This window comes from Hemiscyllium ocellatum, chromosome 22, assembly GCF_020745735.1.
Source record: "Hemiscyllium ocellatum isolate sHemOce1 chromosome 22, sHemOce1.pat.X.cur, whole genome shotgun sequence".
Classification (NCBI taxonomy): Eukaryota; Metazoa; Chordata; class Chondrichthyes; order Orectolobiformes; family Hemiscylliidae; genus Hemiscyllium; species Hemiscyllium ocellatum.
Window position 1 is genome coordinate 38,231,741 of NC_083422.1, and position 18,413 is coordinate 38,250,153.

The following is an 18,413-nucleotide window of genomic DNA, read 5'->3' on the forward strand; positions in this document are numbered from 1 at the left end:
CTGCTTTCGAAAATATGTGCTATTAATATTATCAAGCTATCTATTGCAAAAAAATTAGACCTGATGAGTGTGAAAAGCAGCACATCAAGAATTGGGCTTTAAACCCTCTGCGGATCGTAAAAAGGATCAAAGAAACTTGTTTTATGTGTCTGTGTGAGACTTTGAAGTCTTCACTGCACCTACAGCACTGATTTCATCAAGTTCACTAGTGTCTTAATAGCAGATCAATAACTTTCAAAGTCAGTGAGTTAATTTGATACTAGGGCTGATGTGATCGTGCTGTGTAAGTAGAGGTAGCGGGAGCTGTCTGCCGTAAGTGTTCTGTCAGGCAAATGCTTTCTGTACCCACCGCTTCAGAGTCAGCAGCCTCGAACTTCACTTGGTTAGAAAGCTTCAAATGTGACAGTTCTCACAAACAACCTCCATTTTCTCTTTTTCTCACCTGTTCTCAAGACACACAATATAGACACAATTTACACAAAGACAAGCAAGATGGAAAACACCAATAATACTTTGCTCGAAATGTATCATGGTGCACTTGAAAATTAATGGTACGTGTAACGTTTTGGAGGAAAAAATTGGGCTTATTTTCATGGTTGCAGTGTTTATTTCAAGTCGGAGTGGGCTTAAAGAATTGAGCGAGACAAAAGACGCACAAGGGAAAAAGAATCTTAAAGCTGAAAGAAGTGTTTTCGAGAGATTTATCATCTACATATGGAGTGCCAGGGTTGTTACACCAGGGTCAGACTGGCTCGTAAGGGGACAAAACTCCAATTTAAAATGTTCATCTAAGGATTGCTAATGGTATTAGGAGCAGCAAGTGGGGTGGTCAGTGAGAGCAGTAGATTAGCTTGGCAGCCATAGTCGCTTGACCCAGGCCCCCTTATTTCACTGGTCAGATGGCATTAACTGCTGCATCTGTCAGTTTGTTTTTTTCCTCTTCCTCCTCCTCCTCCTCCTCCTCCACTACCCCCTCAGCCTTAAATCAACTTTTAAGTAAAATAAGTTTTTAACATTGCAGAGAAAGAAATATTAGTCCTGTGAGCAGGGCTAAAATCAGTTCCATATTTCCCCGTTTCAGGTGGTTAGGGCTTTCTCTTAAAGGTTGGCTGAGCAATTAAATATTTTAGGTTTGCAATTCAAATCACTTTATTCCAAATTTCCTTTTGTTCTTTAAAACTGCATCTGAACTTTTTCACTGCCTCCCATTGTGGGTGCCATGGCTGCATTCTATAACTGATATATTTTTAAAAATTGTGCAGATTTACCAAAATGCAGAGAACAAAGCTTGCATGGGTGGAAAGGAAGTAAGTGAGAGTATCGATGGATAATATTTACTGTGTATCTACTGTTCTTGTACTTGAGATCAAACCAAGTCGCATGACTTGAGGGAAATTTTAGTGATATTTAGCGGTAAATAAAAGATAACCATAGAAGCTTAGTTAAGTGAAGTTGCCTTTTGTCGATATTCATGATTAAATTTCCACAGAAACTGTCAGCTTTATAAGGTTAGGGCATTGTTTCTAAGTATGTTATAACTTGTGTTTTTGTATTGCAAGATAAAGTTTTTTTTGCAATTTTATAATAAGGTATAGTGAAAGCTGCACAAGGTCTGTTTAACATTTTTTTAAGTATTTTTAGCAACATGATTTATGCAGATGCAATTGAGAGAAGAATCGTGATTGTCAATTGTTTTTCAGGAAGTGTTGATTATTATATTTGTGTAGGAATTATTTAGGATCCTGCCTTTTGAGTTGATGTTGTTAAGACATAAGATAGAGACAATTATCCCAAGTGGGTTATAACAGTGCATTCCTTATTCAAATGATGCAGATTTGGGAAGAAAGATTCTTTCTTCATCGCAGAAAGCTCTGAAGAAAAATTTCAGACAGCTGTCGAAAAAGATATTGTATTCTTTTAATTTTTATCAGCCACCTTGCTGCATTTGTAAGTTCGACTTGTACATCTTGTTTGCTTTTTCTTCATACTTAATAGCCTTCACTTCATTAAAAGTGTATTAATCTGACTGTTCGTCCCCAGGGGGAAACCATAAGATGTTTTTTTTTGTCTCTTATTTTTTTTGCGAAAAAAAAATCTAGCAGATTTGGACCCTGTCAGTCAGAAATAATTGTGTTCTTAATCTTGTCCCTGATGGATGGCTCGGAGTTCAGCATCAGGCCAGCTCCAATGACAAATACAGTATTAATATTCATTAACCGCTTTGACAATGCTAATTTTGATGCAGTAGTAAAGGGCCTTCCAAAGTTAGCGGCCAAAGCATCAGAGCTGTAGAAGGTGGCAAGATAATTTGTGCTGGTTTGCTGAGCTGCAGCTTTCAAAGTAAACCAAAGCTAGGTAAAAAGTTCTGAAGTATTGAGAGGCAAGGCTGCGGAAGTAATACGATCACAGTCCGCCAAAAATTTGACACCTCCGATGAAGCTTGTTTGACTGAAATTTCAACCAACTTGTAACAAAAAAAAGCATAACATGGTAAGTCAGCGCATTTTTTGATTTTGTTTAATCTTTTGATCTTTTCAATTATCACCATTTGAAGATCAATAGTCATTTTTTCCCTTAGTATCCTTTAAAGGCGCTCAGTGGTGTCATTCTGCGTGTGTTAGTAACGCAGGCTTCAAAAGTGGGCAGTGAAGCTTTATGGAACTGCTTTCCACGCTTGGCTGTGACAAATATTAGAGCACAGACATACAACTTGCTAAGTTGCCATTATTTTAAACTTGCAATTGATGTATCAAAATTATTTTGTAGTTCTACTTTTCCTGATGAAGCTGCTTAAACTGATCTGGTTACGTGGGCAAAATAAACGGTATGTTAGCCTTTATATCTTGGGGAAGGGAGGGGTGATAGAGGAAATTCTTTTTTTTGTCTCTTGTTTCAAAATAGCAGCCAGTTTAACATTATGGGAGGTTGAAACTGGTTTTCATGTTGTCAAGAAGGCAAGCGACTGTTACTCTTTTGTTCCTTTCTGAACCGTTAGTGATTTGGGGCTGGTTCTGATCAAATGAGTGTTGCCATCTCATTATCTCTTTCCCATGAAGCAAGGTAATTCACTGAATAGACCTGAACTTGAGCATCTTTTCCTGGAGAGCTGGAGTTGGATGTAAACGCTTCGTTCCCTATCTCAGCAGCATCTCAGCTATTAGTGGCTCAGGTAGGGTGCTGCCCCCCAGTGGATCTGCCCACATCATGAAGAGCTGGCTGATTTTAGCTGTTGCACAGGAACGGCAGCATGCTTGAATTCAGGCAGGGTGAAGCATCGTAATTTGAGCAGGTGTAAATGGTAAGTTAGCAAATTTTAAGAAGCATTGAATGCCTGAGTGTGTTATTTCTGATTTACAAATATGGCTTCTAGGTGAATTGTGCTTTTACAGCGTGTTTTGTTTTAATTGAGATTTAAGGCAAACTTTTCTGGAGGAAAGAAACTATTGGGTGATGGAAGCGTTCAGAATTTCTTTTCTTGCTGTAATGGCTGAAGTTGATCTGAGTTGGCAACTTTGATTTGTGGTCTCTCTTTCCCACAGTGTGTTTTTTGCCCCCCCCCCTTGAAAAAAACCATCACCACCCCCTCCCTCAGTGAATGTAAGGTAAATGTGTGTCCTGAAAGGGTCTGGTATTTTAAGTGTTCACCTTTCGTCGTCTGTGTGGCGAGCTTTCCTCCTGCTTTTTCTTCTCACATCCTCCAATCCCAAAGAAATCTGTGTTAAAGTTGCCCATCCTTTCTGCCGTACTTAGCATTCATTGTGCTAAATGATTAGTAACTGTCCATCATCAGCAACCAAACTCCCAGTTTACTTAAGAAATTGCACGTGTGACAAAGGAAGCTGCTGGAGTGTGGTGGCCACCATGAATAGAGGGAGGGAATGTAATTAGCTGCCTCGTTGTTGGGTTTTTTACATGTCAAACTGTAGCCTCATTGCCTTTGTTAGCGCCTGTATTGCACCATATAAAGGGAATTCAAAGGTTTTGTTTTGGTATTAAGGCCTTAAAGATTTCTGGCCGACACTTTGCACGCGAAGGCCAGATTAGTGCAGAGCACTAAATAAAGAGGGAAAAAACTGCATACTGTTTTGTTTCCCCTGTTCTCGTGTCTTGTCAGTTTTTTGAATAGACAGATAAGATGGGAAAGAAAGGTATGCGACAGTTTCTGCAGATTCTGCTGAATGAGTTTTAAACTGGATGTGTATAAAGTTTGTTTGAGTGGTTTTTGGAGGTGGGATGGTTTTGTGGGCTGTGTGCCACCTTTACTCATGGTTTTGGAGGTGGGTGTGGGGTGGGGGGGGGTGGTGTCACGGTTAATGGGAGCATTTCATTACTTTTGCTTCTATTGTGAAAGGCATTTACTGGAACATATGAGCTGCCCCCAATTTGGAGATGGAGAGGGTTTTGTTTGGGGATGCAATTAGCGACGGGAAGCAGTATGCAAAAAGCAACTCGGAAAGAGAATCCTTGCAATACAAAAGCTGCTCTTGTATATTGTGTGTAGCCGAGGTCAGCCAGTAGAAGCTGCAGTGAGGTCTAGTGCTTTGCCTTTTCTCCACCCTATTTACTGTTATAATAAAAAAAAAGCCTGCTGGGACTGATGGCAAGACCTCACAGGTGTCTTTTTTTACATATTTTTTTATATTTTCAAGTGTATGAGTACGTGTATGTGTGATATATATTATAATGTCACTGTGTCAAAAAAAGAGCATTCTCTCAGCTCTACCCCCAGAAGTTCAGCGTGAGGGATTTGACATTCCCACAGATGTGACTGCATGCTACAGTTTGTTGATCATGCTCCCTTAACCAATGCTTGTCTCCTCACTGCTGCACTTATTGATACCTTTCCATTTAGAGTTGCAGCATTGTCATTTTGGTAATCCTAGGAGAGTTATCGGCTTTGAAAAGAAAATAAATGGTACGCATGGGGTTATACCCATGTGTGCGGTCTTACTCATTTCTAAGTGAGCATTTTGGTGCAGTGATCTATGTTATCGTTTGAGTGTGTCCTCAATTTTGGTATCTGCTGTACGGCAGATATAGGACTACATCAGGAGTAAGATGCTACTAATGGAAACCGTGAATGAGAATGTTTGTTCTAAAAACACCAGGTCACAGAACTGGAAAGCTCTTGATATTTTAAGACATTTTTTTAGTAATCGTTTTTAAAAAAAAAGGGCACTCGCAAAACCACAAAGATACAAAGCGCAGTCGGCACCAAGGAGACAGAGAAAGGGGGGGAAAGTTGTAGAGGTTAAGAGACAACAGAAGATAAAGCAGCATGTACCCGAGGGATGCGATTTTGCTGGGAATGGAAGAAGGGAACAATAAAGGAGGAACGCTAGCCTCTGGGCTCTCCTTTCTCCATCAGTTTGGTTGCTGGCATCTCAATCTAAACAGCTGGGTAAGTTACTATATGCTACAGTGCACGTTTGTGTTTTATTTCAACCGATGGGCTTCAGATAAGGCCAGTTACTATGGTTAAGAGGTGGTCAGCTAAAGGAGCGACCTTCTATCCAATACTTGAAACTGTGACCTTTGTGTCGCCACTTTCAGAAGCATCTCTTCTGTGAAGGAAAAACAAAAAGGGAAACCCAATTGCAGGCAGCATGACTGGCTTTTCTTCAGAAAAGTTGTTTAACCAGCTCAGTACTGATTTTTACCTGATAACTGTTTAGTATGGAATATTCTGCACTCTGAATTTACATTTTTGAGCTGTGACTAGACTCATTCCAACATTCCACTGTCCTGCTTGCATTCAGTTAAACTGTGCTTCTGGAATTTAAATGAAATATATTGGAAAGTGTCAGATGATTTGCTTATATGACTCAGTTATTGAAGCTATTTTGAATGCAGCAGAGTGCAAATAATGTATAAAACCCAAGCGTTTTTTAAATGAAGACTGGTCATTTTGAAGGCCGTTGAAAGCAAAAAAGTTGCATTTTTTAAAAATTAAACTTTATTATTAACTAATATCACACTATCAGTTGGATTGTGAAAAGCAAAAATAAAATTGTTTTATGAATTCAAGTGTAAAATCAATATTGCTATTCTTACTTGCATTCTTTCTCCTTTAAAAGTTGTGCATTGTCTATTAATACTTTGCACACAATAATTTGATATTTGAAGGTTCACTCATTATAAAGATATTTGAAAATGCTAAAATTATTTTAAGCGTGGCGCACCTCAGATATAATAAGTACTTTGTAGAATCTCAGACAGCAAGTTGCTGTTTTGAATGTGCACATTTTCATAGACTTTTGTGAAGGAGCAGAAGATTTTATTTACTGGTTAAAAAGGAATATGCAGAGCAATTCTGAACAGTCTTTGAGTTTACAGGAAAACCTCACTTTTGAGGTTTTGGCATGTCTTCGTTCACTGTGGGGTAGTGTAACAAAAGCCTTCCATTCAATGATATTTTAGAATGTACCCAAATGGCGATTTAGGTCTAATGTTATGCATTCTGATTGGATTTAAAAACAAATCTGATGTTTTTCTTCAGTATGTATATAGGTTGAGGTTTTCATTTGTATATGTATTCCACTGCTGTGGGGCTGTCTTTTTCCTGCTATGAGCAAAATTAGTGCCAGATGTTCTGAACATACCACCAGCATGAATAAAATGAGCATTTTAAGACTAAAATTTTATTTTTTTTCATGAATGTTCCCTGTGATTTTTTTTCTTTCCTCCATTATAATTAACCAACTAGCCCTGTGATTTTTTCCTCCTTCCTCCAGTATAATTAACCAACAAGACATTTTTATATTATGATTGTATTTCACTCAAATACATGGTATCTACTGGTATTTAAGTATCTGATAAGCAAATATGTAAAGTGTGGGACAGAGAGTATTTTACAGCAAACCCTAATCATTCCTGTGAGAATTGGTTAAAATGTTAAGTTTAATGTACAGTAAAGCCTTGTGTAACTTCTTGGTGTTGAAGTGATAATGCCCAAAAGTTTCAAGTGGCACTTTTAAGTTGGAGGGGAAAAAAAACGCAAAATTTGAAGTGATGTGAACTTGTGTTACTGTGAATGTGAGCTTTTATTTTTAAAAAACATTCAATATCATTTCAAAACTTGAATTCATCTTTATAGGGTACTGTTCCAGGCACTATTTAAAAAACCTTCCTCACTGTCACCCACATCCCCCGTATGTTGTCTGGGCATAATTTTTATTGTTAGCATTTGCAGTATACTTCTGACAGGGAAGCCCTTTGATAGTTGAGAGGTTGCATTCACTTGATGGATTAACGTAATCCAAATGTACTCTTAATGACGAGACTGTTCGTTTGTGTTGAATATTTTGGGCTGATCTGGCAAAGCAGAAACGGCCATGATTGAATCAGGAGAGATAAACAAATACAGTCGGTAAATCTGTTTAGCCAAGTGCTTACGGCCATTCACGGTCGGAGTTGATCGGGATTCTCATCGTGTTAGTCAACAAACATCTAATACGTACAGTGGGATAGTTTTGCATTCTGTAAGATTTTGCAAACATGCTAGTAAAGATCAGTTCTGAACTTCAGTTTTCAACACCTCCAATTTGCATCTGATCGCTACTCCAAGGTTTTTATACCTGTTTAGTAGTAATTGGATAAAGGAAACATTTTACTCTCCATGCAGGTGTTCCCATTAAGAGACCTTTACTGTATTTTGATGCCTAATCACTTAATATGGTAATTTTACTACTGCTACATTAATGTCGCTTAGCATTCTAGGCGAAATGATTGGCGCATATGTTCTGTTTCCATTTTCCTTATGTTTTGAAGGCCATAAAAATACTGAGAGATCAAATAAGTAGGACTTTATTAAGAATGTATAAAATTGCCCAACTTTTTTTCTGCAATTCACATTTTTTTCTTGCACACGACTGCTTTCTAGTTTATACTGAAATGAATACTTGAGCCTTGGTGCTGCTATTTATCAGGTCACATGCTTGGCAGATGTCTTGTACCGCTGGAATTTGTCAACCTGATATACCAATCGATCATTGCCTGTCAGTTAACTTTCCTTGTACTTCTTGTCCTGTCTGGCACACACAGTCATTGTACTGTGGACTCTGTGAAACTCTTATTTTAGACTGAGCTGTTATAAGTGGAAATTTTTTTTGCTGCAAAGTGTGACGCTGAAGACTTCTGAATAAACATATATGTAGTGTAGAAATGGTAACTGCTTTGTAAAGCGTGACCTTTCTGCCCTTGGGTTCACTGTTATCAAATGGAAATAAGTAACTTATTTAAAATCACAGTGAAAAACATTACATCCACCTGATGGAGGTCTCATATTAACTCAATGTGTGAATTGGAGTGCAGAATATATCCAAAACCTATTAGCTTACTGAAAAACATTTTAAATGTTCATATGTAGTGAACAGGATAATTTGATAGCTAACTTGGTCAGGAAACTGCAAAAGATCTGTTACTGGCCGATGTTATTGGGTTGGTAAAGGGAGTCAAAAACATTAAATGTATTATTAAAAAGATTTATGCAAATCCTCTTATTTTAACCTTCTGCAATAACCAAAATCTTAGTTACATTTATGGGTTACTTTGTAAAAGAGATACCTCCCAACATCAATCTAAATGCTTTTTTTTCCTAATGACTGCAAGGTTTGTATAGAGTCCCAAGTATGTTTGAAACAGGTGGAATTAGTAAAGCAATTGGGACAAAGGACTCAGTTCAGTACGTAACTGTGTTTGCATTGGAATGCATTTTGTAATTGCGGAAACTTTAGTGTTCTTGAGCAGTGGCTAATGTGCTATAACATGCTTTGATCACATGTTAATCTATTTTTTCGTAAGTTACTTCTTCATTTGTGATCTTTTTGTTCTCTGTTTTTGTCTTGTAGTCTTAATTATTCTTTTACAATGCAAGTTGAATCCCAGATGAATATTTAAGTGTGGCATTTTTCCCCACCCCCATCACCTCCCTTTCCAAACAGGAGCTCTTTATTTCTTCCACTGTGCATAAGGTTTACTGTAAGATTCAGAAGTTGATTATTGAGAAAATCATCCAATCTGTGATCTTTCTTTTTATTGCGCAGGCTTGTACAAATAAATGCCTAATTTCAGCTATTTACATAAAGATGCAGTAATTATGCAAATGATTGTGGTTGCTTTATTTTAGAACATATAGTTGTGCCACACTTGTTAAAATTTCAAAAGGCAAATTAACAAAAGTTTGATAGACGTTGAGAGGGAAAGTTTGACAAAATGCTGCGGCTGACTGACAGTGCAACCAGAAGGGAGACAGTTCCACTGAAATGCACAAAAATCTTCTAGCAGAGACGCAGTCTAGCTGGTCGGTTAATTATTTAATGTAAAAAGTACATTTAATAGTAGCAGATCTCTACTAAATAATAGTAGAGCCCAAAACTGGATGTTAATTTGATTTTGCTTACACAATTGGGTGGCCCGAAAGTTGTCTTTCTTTCTTGACAGCTGGAACAGCGTGGAAATATGTGAGAGCATTCTGAAGAGGTTTTGTGCTGCCTGGTCATGCAGTATTGTCTTGTATGCTGTCGTGTCAGTGGTCCTGTTATCGTTTGTTGGAGGAGAAGAGAGGCCTCTTTCTGAACAGGAGAGTTTTACTAGTCAATGAAGGCCTTGTCCTTGGGAACAATGGCCAGTTAACAAAGGGCAAGACCTTGGCCAGAAATGAGCTATATAATACTGTGAAAGGGCTCAGACCACTGTATAAATAAGAATAGGGATAGTAGATTTGGAAGAAAATGCTTACTCAGGTGTGAAAGTTTTTTTTGGTGAGTGAGAATGAGAAGAAAATGTTGAATAAAAGCGTGGATTTAAATGTTGTCCTTGAAGGATTTCCTAAAATTCTGTTCATGCGGAATTATTGTGCTGGGGCAGAATTGCAAAATTTAACTGTTCATAGCATTTTTATAAACAAACGTAAACCTCTTCATAAAAATTATAGTTACTTGTAATTGACCAGCAATTAGAGAGTTAATACAGAGCAGACTTGCAGAATAAGAGAACGTAGTGTTGCAGACCATTAAGATTAGTAGCTTTGGAACAGTAAGCCATGTCTGGGTACAGCCAAGCTCAGGGCTAGTAATTTAAGCAAAGCATCGGACTTGCCAGAATTAGCCTGGGGAAGGCAGTCTGACAAGCCCCCTTGTGTAGCTGCTTTTGTTTTATTGTACTTTGAGCACAAATGCACATTTCAGACCCAATCTTTCTTCAGCTGCACAGAAATGCAATGAACGCAATAGGGGTGCATTCAATATAAGGGACTGGGTAGAAAGATGGTCACAACAGCTCTAGTTTGTTTTGCCTGTCTCTTGATTAATGACATCAGAGGTGAATGGCAAGCTTTCATTTCTCTCGGGTTACCAATCTCTTTTTTAAGAAAAGCAGGGAAGGACTACGACTGTTCAATCAATCATTGACTGCCACATTCCTGATTGTGAATACTGTGTAGGGTCCACCCCAGTGAAATATCTCCCACTGCAGCTTATTTGGAATGTGACGCTTAAGTACACTTGAAAGGTCAGAGGTTGACTCGAGTTTCCTGGGTAAAGTGTTGTGCAATGATCCAAGAGGAGGGGTTTCCCTTCACAGCCTGCCTACTGCCACTGTTTGATGGACAGTCCCACTTCCTACAGGCATTTCCTCTGTTTCCTCCCTTGGTAACAGCTTAATATTCTAACATCCTCTTTCCTTCATGTAAATCCCAAATAACACAGTTTTAAATAGAGAAAAGTGACAAGATTTTTTGATATCGATTCCCACTGAACATAGTTTCATGGTCACCATAATTAAGAAAGAAAATTCTACTATTAGGATAAAAATAGACATGATCTCCACGGATGGATGTATGTGAAACTGGTGAAATCAAGTGAGGAAGGAGTGAAAAGTGAAAGACTGTTTAAATGAGCATTAGAGAGCAGTACTATAAAATCTGGCTCAAAGCCATGCACTTTATGCTTGCCTCTGTGCCCATACAGGTGTGACCTACATACAAGCCCATTGGTTTGTGGTTTCTACTGGAAGCACAGACATTTGCAGAAATTGATTTCTAATCACTAGAAATCTAATGAAAGAAACTGAATTTCGTATATGCAGTGAAAATAGTTTTGTTCTTCTCATGGGTTTACATTTCAGGTATTATCATGCTTCTGGTTTGTGAGATACATTTTGACCAGGGCAAGTGCCCAGTGAATGAAAAATTGCTGCAACTTTCTTGGTTTGTACAAGCCGAAACTGCTAAATATAGTATGAAAGGCTTTTATTTCAAAATAACGTCTTCATCTCCCTCCTTGCCTATTCCAGCAGTAACTAGTCAAGGTTGCTTACAGACATAAACAGAATACAATTATTTCTCACTTACATTACAAGTTGGTAAGTAATATTAGAAAGAACTCAATACCAAATCTGTACAAATAAGCCAAATATCAAGCTGATCTACATTATTGCTTTTTAAAGAAAAGAATTCCTCCTATAAGGCAGTGATGCTTTTATGTTGCAATAAAATGTGTTCAGTATTTTCTGTTGTGGTGTTCCTAAAAGAAAAGGTATTGAAAGCTTTAAAAATTGGGGCGTATTCCCATAAGAACAAATGATAATTGTACTATGCCATTTTTCACATGTGAAGTATTGTTGATTACATCAGTTACATCTAGTTTCAAACAAATGTCAGTTGAGTAGTATGACTGAATTCAGCTACTGAAATGTGATTAGGTCGTAAACGCATGTGCTAATGACCAGTTTAGGAATTGCTATCAGGGAATGGAATTAAAGTAGCTAAAGTTACTAACAGGTTAATATTGTCATTTGGACTCTACATATTTAGCTGCTACAGACTGTGGTGTTAAATGTACTTTTCTCCCTTGTATGCTATTGGAAGTTGGTTATGTTTTAAATCCAAGCTAAACATTTATGTTAAATATTGCCCATAGTCTTGCCCTTCAGAATTTTCACTGATACAAAAATATAGTCAATGCAAATATTACCTAACAGATGTAAAAGTGCCCAAAAGATCACTAAAATGATTTGAAAAGATCATATATTTTGCTAATTTTCATATAAACTACATTAATTTTTCTCATTTGGATCTGGTTTTTTTAGTTAATGGATTGAATTGGGTTAGCCATGTGTTTACCTGATAAATGTACTACTTGAGATACAATCATGCTGTCTAAAATTTGATAAGCTTATGTAAAATGTGCTCTCAGCATTATTCATTCTGTCATTTTTCAGTATTTGCTATCAGGGAACTTTTTTATTTCTGGTCTTACTGCTACCTTGTAATCAGATCCTTCATGCTCGACCTTGTTCAATGAATGATGTAATCTGATGGGTTGCATTGTCTTGTGGGTGATAACTGCCTTTCACCAAAAATTATTCAGAACCCTCCAAGTGTTGCATGTAGCACCTGAATGCTTTGTTATTTCATGAGTTTTAAAGGGCGACTGAACTCCGAATCCATTTGGGAGCACTAGTCAACCGGCTTGCTCAGTCACATGATACAATGTGCATTTGGACAAAATATAAACTGGTGGTTTACTGTGTCATGAGTTAGCTGTCATCTGGTAAGCAATTTGAAGTTTTATTTAGAAACATAAATGTAAATTTATGTAACTACGCTTTGTTTGAAGAGGCTGCTCCTTTAATGCCTTCGTTCTTTTGTTCTTTATATTTGGTCTCTTTTTTTTCTTCTACATTTCCTCTTCCTCATTTTCTGTGCTTTTCAGTTTATTTGCCCACTCCTTACTCACTGTTAACTCACCAAAAAAATAAATATTCCAGAGTTGACTGGTACTATTTTATTATCTTAGTTTTAAGTTATCCTTTCAGGAAATTTGATTTATGTTTTTGGTAAATTTTATGGGCCGAAATATCATCTTAATATCAGGCAATCTCAAGACAAACATAACTGACTGCATCCTATGAAGCATCTATAATCCAAAAGTCACAATGTTCACTACTTCCACTTCAGTGTTGTTCTGACTTTCCACATCAACCATTCTTATGGACTCTGTGCATGGGTGGATTGTTTAGTACCACATGTGGGTAGTGTCTTGTTGTAGATTTGTACACATTGTACACAATCAATCAAGTTTGATTGAGAGCTGCACAAACTCGCTGCGAACTCTTGTAGCCAGTGCACTTGTGTACAGAGATGACCACTGTGACTCAACAGAGATGTTGGTGTAGTGAATAATATTTAACATTGTGTTTTTAAGATCATTGCACCATGAATGGAAGCTAAAGCTTAATTTCTACCAAAACAGAACTGGATATTATCCAAACATTTGAAATAGGTAAAAGTAAATGATGAGTTGGATGTGGAGAACTATTGAAGGCAACAAACATAACCAGGCCTATTAATCACATGCTCAAAATGGCATGAGAGTTGAACTTGGGTTAAACATGTACCTCTCAATAAGACTAGTTGATTTTTGAACCCAGACAAAGCATTCAAATGAGAGTTGAATCAATTCCGATTCACGGAAAAGGGTGTGGTTCACAGACTGCATCAGATAAGGGCATAATATGGCTGAGAGGATTTTCCTGTGCATGCTTTCTGAGAAAATATTTCAGGCTGTATTAGACCATTGATCTTTGCAAAGGAGGTAATGTTCTAACTGCAATTTCCCATGTGTTAATGCATGTTAGATTGATGGTGCTCTTGACTATCCTGGTTGAAGTATTAACTTTTGAGTAATAAATGAGCTTTGAAGAGAATTTAGGCAGAATCAAAGTAATCTCTGAAATAAGATGGATTGAAGTCAGATTATATAGCTCCAAATTGGTTTTGTGTTAATAAATGTTTCACTGCAATTGAAATTAGTTTGTTGATGATGAGATGGGACTTTCAAAACATTTATAAAGGGGAAGCAACTGAATCATGATCTGTTCTATATTGTCCATGCCTCCTATAAACTCATTACAACAATAGCAGGCGCCAATTAGAAACAGGAGACACTGTAGACTGTAAATAACGAGCTGTAGCCTCCTGCTGTTTGCTCACAAGATTCTGCAGCAAATTCTTTCCGAAGCATAAACTTATAGGAGACTTGTGCTGCTAGTGAATAGAGCCTTCTTGCAAAGAGCAAGCAGCTGCAACTCCACAGCTGAAAATGCCCTGTAGCGTCATGATGAAATCTTCATGCTAGCACTCAAAAAAAAAGTTTTACTTCTCATTTGTTTCGATGGGAAGCAGTTCTGTTTTTCTTAGAGGGACCCGTTGTTTGTGATTATCTTTAGATGACTGTATATAACAAAAATCCCAACAATTAACCCTGCATATTCTGCGCATCAGTTGTGATTTTCATAATACACACTTTGCAAGTAGCTTCGGAAATCATTTTTAATAACATGGCTTCATATGTTTCAAAAAGCTTCTTAAAAACTACTTGGATGAATGTTTCTGTCAACCTTTGAAAGTAAAAATGCAATACTGGTTTAGTGCTGCTAGATGTCACTGGTAGGCATGCATATGATGATGGAAATGGTGCGATAAGACATAGATAACACTCTTGCCGAGAATAATTTGTGATGTTGGAGTGCTTTCACATTTTTATTTTACTGTGAACCTCTCATTTGTTTACTTTGTTTTTCATTCATCAACTAGTTAATAAAGATGAAATCACATAGTTTCATGTGCATGCCAAAATATTAACGCTTTGTGACTTTAATTTAATAAAAAATCCTGATGACTGATCCAGTTGTAATATTTACTTTATTTTTTGACAAGAACCACATGAAAATATTCCCTCAAGTTCATAGCTGAAGTCTGTTTTCATATTTATATATGGACCATAAATACCATCTTTGTTAACAACGTCTCAAGGTTTTTTGAAAAAAGTGGAACATAATTGATCACACTTTTGGGAATTTTTTGGATACGGTATTAAATAAAAATTAACTTCTATTAAATAAAAGTTTTCCTGCTTGCAATTGTCTTTTAGGCAGTAATTGTTCTGGAGTTTCATCAACAACTTGAATTAGAGTCAATTAAATAAAAAAAAGTAATATTTTTGTTAAGCTAGATAAACCAGGTAAAAGCAAAACTCTCTTTCATTATGATCACATTGGTTTATCATTGTGATTTCATTAGGTTTCTAGTTCTCTGTTACTCTATGCTTCTTCATAGTTAATGCAGTTTTCACATGGATGTTGCCTTGATGGAATTTGGGTGTTTATTAAGTAACCAAAACCTGATTTGATAAATAGTAGCTGATATGGTTGCTTTAATACAGAGTGATTTAAATTACTCTCCTTTGTTACAATTCACCTAAATTGATAGCAGAAGAGAGATGACATATATTAAAATAAAATCTGACCCAGGACCATTCATCATCTATTGTAGGCCTCTGATTTTTGACAGAATTTAATGTGTTCATGTGCTCCCTGTTGGAGGCCCCCTTCAGCTCAATGCCATTAGTCTAAGTTATGGTTCATTGGTTGGTTGCTGTTGTCACACTCACTTTCTTCCTGTCTTTCTTTTGACAGTCTAACAAAGTACCCGTTGTGCAACATCCCCATCATGTCCACCCGTTAACGCCACTGATAACATACAGCAATGAACACTTCACACCAGGTAACCCTCCACCACACTTACCAGCAGATGTGGACCCCAAAACAGGTAAGTGGAAAAAAAATTCCTTGGTACTTCTGGGATTATAGTGTTCGGAAGTCTTCTAATTTTTTTTTCTCTCTCAAAAGGCATTAGCGAAGATCCATATCTCTGTCAGAACTAAATACAAGTTGTTCTGCTATAATGTGCGTTTCATTAGCGCCAGTTGGCTATAACATGATTGATGAATTGTGGACGTTGTTTGGATAATGTGAATTTCCCACGGAACTGATATAGTGATTTTCTATTAGCAATCTTCTACAATGCGATTTTCTAAAGCGGATTTCCATTGTGATTTTCTATAACATGAGGTTGCAGAGGAACATAGCTGTCGCATTATAGCAGAATGACCTGTAATGTTGGGAATTTATTTTTGTACTATAAGTTCTGAATGATATACATCAGCAATGGAATTGAATTTAAAAGTTGTGCATTCCGTGCTCAAATGTTGCACATGTAATTTTGCCAGGGCTGAATGACTTTCTGGTGGAAAAGTTAACTTTTCAAATTGCATTTTATGACCTGTATTGTTCAAGCTGTTACCACATTGAAGTGGCTTGTAAAGGTAAATTGCTATTGGTTTAGCTTCAAAAACGAAAGTTTTCGACCTGGGTACTTGCTGATGGTATTTGCAAATACTCTTTGTTTCTTTTCATTGAATTATATATTAAGGTATGCATAGAATTAATTGTGAAAATTGAGGTAGATCTGTGATGTACTTACACACTTAGTAAGAAATGTAAACAAAAGTTAACTTCCATGTTTTTGGGATCTGAACTGTTTGCTGAGCTTATTTAAAAAAAAGGAGCAATTCCACAAGTTTGTCCTGCTGCCATATGTCACTGTGGCTGGGCTAAATAAAGGAAAGTGGCACTTATGCCCCACAGTGCGAGGATGTCCTGCCCATCACCAGAGCTCCATAAGGGACACTGCTGGAAATGCAAGCAAGTACACGAAGAAGGGCCGATGACTTCTGCCGTAAAATAAGTTGGTGGCCCTTTAGGCAGTGAAGTCTTTCCCTCCCATCTACCTGTCGTTACCAACTGTTGAGGCATGAGCAATGTAATATTGCAGTTCATTCAATTTTAAACGATCTTGATTTATCCATAATTATTTACTTACATTTGCTAGGTGGGCTGCCAATTTTAGCATCTACTCTCCCTCTCTACCATGGGATTGAGCTCTGGGATTGTGATGGTCTGGCCAGCTGCTCTACGTTACATGCTTCCTAACCAAAAACCCCTAGCACAGTAGTGTAATATTCACCATGTGGTTTCTTTCAGTTCATGGCAAAATTCATGCTTTATGCTTATTATAGTTTTTTTTCCCCATAATGTACATATGAGAAGTTTACTGATTGTTCCATAGCTTTTTATACCCTTGCTTGTGATCCCTCACTCTTTAAAGGTTAGGTCCCCTGCCTAGAAAGGGGCAAACCTGATAGACATCACTTAGCACAGGGAAATGTATGCATTTGCTATTTTCCTGATTATACATGCCCATAAGTAAGGGGCAGTAAAGCAGGGGTCAACTGCTTTACCTTGGGAATGATAATTGAGAACAGGAAGAGACAGAAATAAGGTTTGAATAAAATAACAAGGAGTACCAAGGATGGAATCACAAACTAATTCTATATTTGTAAACTATAATATTTATTAAAAATATTAATAAAATTTGTAAGATTAAAATAAATAACTTGCAGTGCTGACAGTCTCATTTGAATCTGAATGAATTTCTATTTGGTTAGACAAGCTACCTGCCTCTGTCTGCGCGCACATCAAAACTAGTGACTACTAAAGTGCAGAAAGTCTGATCCCTCAGTTGATCTTTTTATTTCTTCCATGTCTCATCTTAATGAATACTTTAAGGTTTGTCTCTTCCTTTGGTCAGATAAATTCTTACCTGTTCTAAACTCCTCTGAGACATAATTTTAAAAATTAATTTGAACATTTGAGCTCAGTTTATTTTGAACTGATACAACTTACATGTTTTATGATTGTCATTGCCGATTACATTAACTTTGTGCTTTGGTTTTCTACTTAGTTTTAAAAATAGCTATGATTGTGGCCTATGCCACTGCCATATGGAACCAAACCGTGTGTGTACAATAGCTCTTCTGATTCCATTTTCTTTTATTTTTGATGTTCCTTGGGATGTTTTCAGTGTTAAAGATGGTTTATAAAGGTTTTTCTGTTTGTGCAAGGGTATGCTTTCCATTTTCTCATTGAGTCAGCTCTGTGTTTCTAGCCAATAGTCTGTGGATAGATAGTTTACCTTTCTTCCTCTTAAAAATAAAATTAATGAAAAGATGTGATGCATGGTGCTACCGTATAAACTTTTTGAATTTGTATTATTAACATTAAATTTGAAGACTCTGAAATTCCTTGATATTCAGATCTGCACCTTAAGGTTCATGGTTAAAAGCTTACATGGGCAAAAGGTATGAGCTGGTCAATACCATGGGTGCAGCTATACATGTGCAGATAGGCCATGATGCTATGCATCGGAAATACTCGCTTTAAAATTTTAAGCTTGTAGCACATTGTTGTGAATATCTGATTCCATAGTTAATGTGTTTAGAAGGTGTAACTTTTAATTTTAGATTGCAGCATTTAGATTGGAGATTCGAATGTTAAATGTGAGATACACGGAAATGTCTGATTAAGAGTCTGGGAAACTGCCCTTAAGTAAATTAAATCAACAAGTTTATTATAACAGAGTTAGAAATCTAAAACTTAAACAATAGGTTGCCCATTTTTTAACCTTTTGATTGAGTTAGGTCAATATTTTCTTCAATAATTTGGGCCCATCC

At 37.0% G+C, this 18,413-nt stretch overlaps 1 protein-coding gene across 16 annotated transcripts in view; it reads left to right on the plus strand.

The window, feature by feature from the left end:
- The window catches only part of tcf7l2 (transcription factor 7 like 2), a 195,882-nt gene that overhangs the window by 131,541 nt on the left and 45,928 nt on the right, over nucleotides 1–18,413 (plus strand). For all 16 annotated transcript variants that reach the window (XM_060842089.1, XM_060842092.1, XM_060842093.1 and 13 more), the window contains exon 5: nucleotides 15,478–15,610. In XM_060842089.1, coding sequence (XP_060698072.1) covers nucleotides 15,478–15,610 — 133 coding nt within the window. The remainder of the gene's footprint in view (nucleotides 1–15,477; nucleotides 15,611–18,413) is intronic.